Source organism: Plectropomus leopardus, chromosome 18 (assembly GCF_008729295.1).
Source record: "Plectropomus leopardus isolate mb chromosome 18, YSFRI_Pleo_2.0, whole genome shotgun sequence".
NCBI lineage: Eukaryota > Metazoa > Chordata > Actinopteri > Perciformes > Serranidae > Plectropomus > Plectropomus leopardus.
In genome coordinates this window covers 29,870,059-29,878,601 of record NC_056480.1, presented here as the reverse complement: position 1 = coordinate 29,878,601, position 8,543 = coordinate 29,870,059, and the positions used below count along the sequence as shown (strand labels likewise).

The window sequence follows — 8,543 nt, the reverse complement described above, 5'->3', positions numbered from 1 at the left end:
GTGAGGAGTTGGAGGACCCCGCGGTGCACATGCCAACCTTACACTGGCGTCTGATCGTTTCGCTGAAAACTTGTGGATAGAAACGTTGTTTACACATTAAACAGGTAAGTAACGCGATTCTGGTCCGAAAACTAATGTCTGATGCTGTGGCTTAAGTTGACTATAGCGCTAACCAACGTCAACTGCTCCAAGATAGGTTTTGTCCAATGATGTGCTCCTTTAAACTATTTCTGTGTTTTACATTCTTACATACAATCCAAGATTAACCCTCGCTTTAAAATTAGACGCACTCGTGTCGCTTTGTACACAAATGTGCTTTTCAAAATCAAGCTGTAAAAAATATTATAAATCAATATTATTTCCGACCTTAATGGAGTTAATTTTTTAACCAACATAAGTCCCAATCATAAATATAACATATTCATTAATTCTTTAGAATTTTAACCATATAAACATCAGGCCATAAAAAATATACATTAATATGATTTTCTACTTTCATTTAGTTATTTGTTTTAACTAACATCTGTCCTAATCATAAATATCAAGTATTCATAAATTTTCAAAATTTTAGCCATGTAAATGAAAGGTCATGGTACTAAGTTTTAAGATTTTAAGATGAAGATATATAATATATATGATATATATATATATATATATATATATATATATATTCTATATATATTTATATATTCAATTATTTTCAGTATACTACATGCTAAGTAGGTTATTATTATTTTTCATTATCACCTAGGATATGTCAATGATTAGCAGCAACAATGATTTTTATTCACTATTTTTTTTGCACAGTGTCAAATACTCACACTCACCACTCTGCAAAGAAAATGTGCTTTTCAAAATCAGGCTATAAAAAAGTATACATTAATATGACTTTCTGCTTTCATTTAGTTACTTTTCTTAACCAACATCAGTCCCAATCATTAATATCAAATACTCATTAATTAATTTTCAGAATTTTATCCCTTTAAATTAGAGGTTTTTGTCATGACGCCACTATGTTTTTAGATGAAAAAAAAACACAAAATATTTCAGCAACATCAATTGTGACAGTGCACCTAGTAGGAATAGCATTTATTTTCTCCATATGCCAAATATGGTAAAAATTATGTCATCAGGTGGAAAATGGTAAAAATGACAAATTCCAAGTCAAAAGCCCAGAATGACATCTAGAAATAATACAATGCGTCTTTTTATGCTTTGATGGCTGTGGGATCAAAAATGTCAGTTTGAATGGATTTCAGTGGCACATTTTATGCACTTAACAGTCTGAATGTAACATTTTTTTAAACAAATTTTCAAGATTCAATTTTATTGTGATCTATGCATATTCGTGTACACAGAATGAAACGAAATGCTGTTCCTCACCAGCTCATTGCAGTGCGTTTGAGTTCTGTGCAAATAGAAAAGGCAGTAATAAATATACATAAAAGACCATAAATATACTAAAAACAACCTCAGTGTAATAAAAACAAACAGTGTCAAATCATAAAGCCAACAGACATTTCAGACACACTATCTAGCAGCTGAGTCAACAAACATGAAACACGCAGCAACGCAAACGTAAGTAACAGATTCAGTGGAGAAAAAAAGTGCACATGTTCCGTTTCAGCCCATTGAGGGCTCACCTTGACAGGTGACTAGCCGTCAAGCTGGGGGCATGGGGGGCTATGGGCAGGGAGCCTTCAGATATAGATATGGTTCAGAAATTAACCTCAGATCCGCCACACTTGTAGCAGTCATAATAGCAAATGACACTGATCCTAAACCAGCACTTCACATCCCTTCCATGTGGTCAGAGACAGTGTATTTCTGTGTACAGGCTGTGAAAAGAAACAACCCTAGAGGACAGTATATCTGAATCTAACCATCTAGACAACAACTTGTTGATTTCAATGTCTGAGCTATGGCTAATATGGCAATTCTGTTCATGTGCATTGTAAAAAAAAATTAGCTAGAATATATAGTGTTGAATGGTTACGGTGTCAGTTTGGATTTCTCCCTGTCCCATCTTCCCCTAAGTACAGAACTAATGCTCCTTTTCCTCACACAGACATGTCGTGTTTTGGTGGTGATCCCAACTTCTGCCCAGAATGTGGAAATGTTCTTCCTCTCCCAGGAATACAGGACACAGTGCGCTGCCCTCGTTGCTCCTTCTGCATCCCAGTAGCAGGTACCAACTCTCCCAGTCACAGACCACAAGTGTGATTGAGAGGAACACAGAGACATTATAGATAAGATTCAGCTGCACTCCAATTTAATCATATACACCCTCCACATGAGTACACTAGTGCAATGCACTCTGATTAGTCAAACCACTTTGGGATGTAGCCATAAAGAAACGTTCGTCTTCATGTTTTAAAAAACAAAATCATTGCTCATCTGGCTCTTAGGGGCCTTCTGTAAGATTAAACATATGATATATATACAGTATGTTCTTGCTTTACTCTTAGTCTGACTCACAGGATGGAGACTGTGGGTAACAGCCTGCCATTATATGCCTTTTTTCAGGCAAAATTCTCCCACACTATTTTACAAGGACAGCAATACTGCAGCCTGAGCTTAGTGCTGTCCAAGATGATTCTGATTGGTTCAAAGAAATACAAACAACTCAACGGTAGCCATGGCAGGAGACAGTCTATTTTCAGGTTGTGCATCTGTCCATCTCATTCTTGTGAACATGATGTCTCAAGAACACCTTTAGGGAATTTCTTCCAATATGGCACAAACGTCCACATGGGCTCAATGATGAACTGAATTTGGTGGTCAAAGGTCACTGTGACCTCATAAAACATGTTTTTATGCCTCCACGCTGCTAATAGCCACAGCTGGAGGCTTTTTATTTTCAGGTGTCCGTCTGTCCTGTTCTCATGAACATGATATCTCAAGAAGGCCTTGAGCAACTTTTTTCAAGTTTGGCACAAACATTAACTCAGACCAAACGATGAACTGATTAGCATTTCGGGTTCTTGTGAATCTTATATCTCACAAATGCCTTGAGGGAGTTTCTTCAGATTTGGCACAAGAACGTTCACTTGGACTCATCAATCAGCTGATGACATTTTCATAGTTAAAGGTCACTGTGACCTCACAAAACATGCTTTTGATCGTTATTCAACACTTCTTATTCTAATAGCAACAAATAAGAGTAAAAATAGGATGAAATGATGAAGTGATGATATTTAACATTGAAAAGGTCAAAGGTCAACTTCACTGTGATATCCTAATCTTCTGCATAAAACACTTTTCTGGTCATTAACATCATAAGTCAGGAGCAGAGGGGGAGACATTTGGTCAGATACTGAACTGGTGACATCAGTAAACTGCTGATTGTAGCGAACTTCTGTACTGTCGGGGGGAAATGTGTGTGAAGCATCCATGCTTTTACTGACATGAATGTGTAAGTGCAACTTGACTGGTGTGTGGAGGCATACAGCCATGAGGCAGCAATGTTAGTTCTCCCTTAGTGCACAGTTCTTATCAGTTTAGCCAGACCTTTCTCTAGCTCTGGCACAGCACTTAAACAAAGTATGGACATAGGTCAGGCCATGTGAATTGAGATTCATTCCTCCAACCCAACATTGCAGAGGTGAATGTTATTTAGTGTGCCGATCTAAGCATTGAAAATCTTTTTGAAGACTCAGCAGTAAAGTGCCTCTGCAGAAACAATGACACTGTTACACTACATGATCCACGCAGCTCACTGTGAGCAGTATTCAGAAAAATCCCACATGCAAACTGGTGATATAATTTTTTAGTGTTTTATTTATTATTTATGTATTTAGTGTTTTTTGTGTTTTTCCCCTCCCAACCTTCTGTGTGGTGTGGTGGAACAGAAAAACAAAACAGCACCTTATCCTAACACCCCAACCACACATATTAAACCCAAATAAGTAAGCAAAAATAGCAAAAATAAATTAATAATAATTTTAAAAATAATAATAAATTACATATTTAAAAGAAGAACTGCGAGAAAGAACACCATGGGAATAATAGTCAAGACACTTACTCTGAAAAATTAGATGCAATGAGAACCAGATTGGGGTCCAGAGCAGTCAGAGTATTTCCATAGGACATGATAGCCTCCCATCTTTTGTAGAAACTGGCAGATGAGCCTCTCAGGAAATATTTCACCTTTTCTACTGATTTAAAGCACATTAAATCAGTGTATTATCAGTATTAAATAAATAAAGCAAAAGCAACAACATCTTGAGTGTTTCTCAGAGAGACTGACTGGTGCAGGGGGTACCCCAAAGATAGCTATGACAGTTCAAGAGAGATTTTAAGGACTTAACTTCATGTGGTAAAGAAAGAAGACCATAACTCAAGAACATATAAGTATGATTGGCCGGTGATAAGCCACACCTCTCACATATATTATTAGTACCCTGAAATAAGCAGCTTAGCCCCTGCCCAGCTTTGGTAAAATGAGTCCTATGCAGGACCTTGAACTGAATTTAAGTCAGAAGAGCACAAGAGGATGTGGAGTTCACTCTGAAGTATTGTTATGGCACACATTTGCTTTGATTATCACTAACACGTGTGTCTTTACTGCTCAGAGTTCTCAGGTCAGGAGATCCACTCAACTATCATCTTCAACCCTGTGGAGCAGTCGTCGATGTCACTGGAGGACTCTGAACTGAAGGGACCTGTGGTAAGAACAGAGGGACTTCTGCTGTATGTTTGAGAGGAACAACTCTACACTGTATTAATGAGCTCGCCTACTCCCCTAGATTGACAGACGCTGCTCTCAGTGCAATAAAGAGGGGATGGTTTACCACACCAGGCAGATGAGATCTGCAGATGAAGGACAGACTGTCTTCTTCACCTGTATACACTGCAGGTAAGCTGTATGAACACTGTGTTCTGGGACTTGATTTGAACACTTTGTGTTGCTGTGGGATCTTTGACTGATCATTTGGATTTTGGTGTTCCAGGTATCAAGAGAAGGAGGACTCTTGAGAAAAACTCAAACACACCTTCTCCATTCTTCTCCGTGTTCCTGCTTTCATGTCTGCCAGCACTGCTTTCAGATGTTTGGATGCTTTCTCCGTACATGTACTGTAAATACGACATCTGAGCCTTTTCCTTTGGATTCTCAGGCTGTGCACTGCAGGGCATCTCACTTACTGATCTTCAACTATTATCACCCATTTGCCATTTTTTTGCCAGATCTTTTCACAGTCTCTGTCAGTGGATGGAGTTCACTCAGTTTTCACAGAAGTTTTGTCACTATTGATCTGCTGATGCTGCTGTGAGAAACAGTTGAAACAGCAGAAAAAGATTTCTTTCTGTTAAACTGCAGTTTCCTAAGTCAAGAATATGCCTAACACTGAATATGTTTTTTATTTAAGATGAAGTTTGTAATAAAAAATAAAAACTAATTGGCCTCTTGGGGCATGAAACAAGCTGTGAACTAAGCACTAACATATTTTCAACAGACAAAGTTGTTATGGTGAGTGTGTTAACAAACCGTTGCCTGCAGTGCTGCAGGAGTGATGTTTTTTTGTAGTCCGACCCCTGTGGTAAGCAAACATTTATGATACTTGCACCTTTTGACCACCTGACATTCTCCACAAATGAACACCACTTTTAGGATTTTTGAAGCCTCGATTCAATTGCCAGACATCAAAAGCTAATGTTAGGCAATAAATGAACTACACTACTGTTGCATTGCCACCACCACAAAGCTGTGTTCGGCATGATGACATTCTGTTGTCTCATTTATCTACTTGTTCCAACTTCCTTTCAAAAACACATGAAGTCTTCATAGTTCACAGTTTGGTATTTACTGAGGTATTATACATCAGAACAAAACTTGAAGGTCTCTTCAGCTTGTGGTAACCACAGACCTTATTTCAGGCTTCTAACCAAAAACCCATTTAAAAAAAACATTGACTTTGACAGGAGGGGACTGGAGGTGCTGAAATGCAAACTTAAGTGCAGGTTTTAGGGCTCATTACTGTGGTTCTCTATTTACACCTCCAGCAGAATGAGTGGCATTATTTGGAGTTGAGTTTGTGTCCACCTGATGAATGTCCCGTATTCACTAAGCAGGTTCCATTACAGATTTGTGCAAAACTTGAGATGACTGTGTTTCCACTGAGTGATGTTCTGTGACTTCTCTGGTGATAACATTCCAAGAAGCATGGTGATGGACATTCAGAACATTAGCAGCTTTGTTTCTATTGCAGCCACTGCACTAACCATCAATATTTACAATCCAAGGCGATGTAGGCATGTTATGGAGCCATAATACCTGGTTATGGCTCCATAACATGCCATAACCAGGGGTTATGGCGTCCCTTTTGATTTCACAGAGGAATTGTGGATTCAAAACTTCTGGATGATTTGCTCAACTTTTGAAGAGTTATGTGATGCAATAACAGCTCTTGTAGCTCCTGCTGCATCATGAGCGAGCCACTTCCTACTGACAAGCACGTAGCCATAGCATCATGTGAGCTAGAAAAGCCAAAAAGGGTTTCTAGTTGTGGTTTTGTGAAATATGGCTTATTCAAATGGCCTAAATTACCCCCTAATGCAAGTGTGAAAAGTTTTTTGCGTTAAATGGGAGTCAAAATTGACGTGTTTCCATATATTCCAATAATTCATACAATGATTATAACATTTCACACAAATGTTTAATATTTTCAAAATGTTATATTCTCAATTTCAATTTGTGTTATTTGAGGGCTAATGGAAACCCACCTACTGGCTTTCAGCTCTGTTGTGATGTCTACCAACTTCTGAGAAAAATCTGTCTCTTTATCAGCTAAATGCTCCAATATGTTCACCAGCTGCTCTCTGAGAGAAAGAGAGAGAGAGAGAGTGTGTGTGTGTGTGTGTGTGTGTGTGTGTGTGTGTGTGTGTGCGTGCGTGTGTGCATGTGCTGAGCTGTGCTGCTGAGCAGCTTGTGTACAGTGGGTCCATCCACACCATTTTACTATTAACAGCTGCCTAGTGCTGCAGAAAGTAGTAAAGAGGAGTAAGCAGTTGCTAAGAGCAAAGTCTGGGATCCAGTAAACCTAAACAAGCTAAAAGAGGCTAAAAACTCACTGTGTAGCATTTGACAATTTTGGATATTTGATGCCCATCCTGTAGCACACAGCATTGTGGCCACTAAACCTTTGCCACAGATTTTTGCAGAAGGTAATGTCTCAATATGTTTGATGTGGAGCATGTTGTAGATGAAAAGTAATCATGTTGTACATTTATGAAGCTCATAATTTCTATATAATGTCCCCTGGGTTTCATCTTCAAACTAGAAGTATTTCCTGAATAAAATATGTATGATGGATGTGCACATTGATGGTCACTGGCATGAAATTTGAATTACTTGATAATTTTAATAATTTTGACCTTATTGTGCTGGATGAGTTATAGATCTGTTGGCAGACAGTGACTTTAACCCTTTGGAGTGACATCATTTTTCTTGTGCTGCTTTCAGATGCCTGATGAAAAATTGGTGCGAAACATGGGGAAAAAGGCAATGAGTAACTTAGTAATAAAGGTTTCACAAATTTGATTTTTTCTTTTTTAAATAAAGCAAGGGAAAATGTATAGGGAAATAAAGATAACGAGCTATTATAACTTAAACTTATTATAATCGTAATTATGTATTTAAAATTATTTTACTTAATCATTGTTTTTTGGGAGAGAGAGTGGGGATGACATGCAGCAAAAGGCCGAGGCCAGAATCAAACCTGTGGTCATGGTCTCTGTACATGGGGCGCCTGCCCTACCTACTGAGCTACAGGGTGTTGTAATTTTTAATAATTTTTCCAGGTCATGTCTTTGTTTTTTGGAATTATTATTTTCTTTTCTTTCATTTTTTCTTTCTTTATTCTTTAATTTTACATTTACATATTCAGATAATTTTGTTGTTCCTTTTACCAATTTCTTAGTAATTTCCTCTATTGTTGCTCAATGCCTTCTTCCCACATTTTTGAAAGAAATCAATTTGCGTATGTTTCAAAGAGTTAAAAATACTTCTGCATTAGCTTTAATGCATTACACGACTACTCATAAACTGCACGTCATAATAACGACAATTTTTCACAGCTGTGCAACACAGCATTTGTAATGTAAAAAGTGGAGTTGGTATAAGTGGTGAGTTATAAACATTAACTGAGTGGGCCTCTATAGACAGCGCATTATTAAATTCATAACAGAAACAACAGGATGTGTCTGACAACTGTAGAACATTTCCAATAATTGACCTCATGCTAAACATATGTATCAAATCTTTTTATTTATAAATCATTTTCTACATGTGTTTGTTGAAATACATTTTAGAAAATAAATATAGTAAAATACTTACGAAATAAAACCCCATTTGTTTAAGAAAAAGTTATACAATGAAGACAGCTTCATCATTGTGAGATCATCAAAGTCCTTTTAAATACAGATGAAGACAGAGATGCTTTCTGTCTCACTTAGTAATGAATGGATCAGTTTTGTCGAAGAACCAATAAATTCGTTTCTGACAGAACTCACTGGCATTGGCGGAAGTCGAACACTAGATCAAA

The 8,543-nt window shown here is 37.5% G+C and overlaps 1 protein-coding gene across 1 annotated transcript; it reads left to right on the top strand.

Annotated features, from left to right (window-relative positions):
- The first annotated feature begins 4 nt into the window (after positions 1 to 4).
- On the top strand, positions 5 to 5,399 carry polr1h (RNA polymerase I subunit H). The gene is made up of 5 exons (XM_042506165.1): positions 5 to 104; positions 2,069 to 2,188; positions 4,575 to 4,669; positions 4,749 to 4,858; positions 4,953 to 5,399. Exons 2-5 carry the CDS (start codon positions 2,071 to 2,073, stop codon positions 4,975 to 4,977), a joined length of 348 nt encoding a protein of 115 aa, XP_042362099.1. The 5' UTR covers positions 5 to 104; positions 2,069 to 2,070; the 3' UTR covers positions 4,978 to 5,399.
- The last annotated feature ends 3,144 nt before the right edge of the window (positions 5,400 to 8,543 follow it).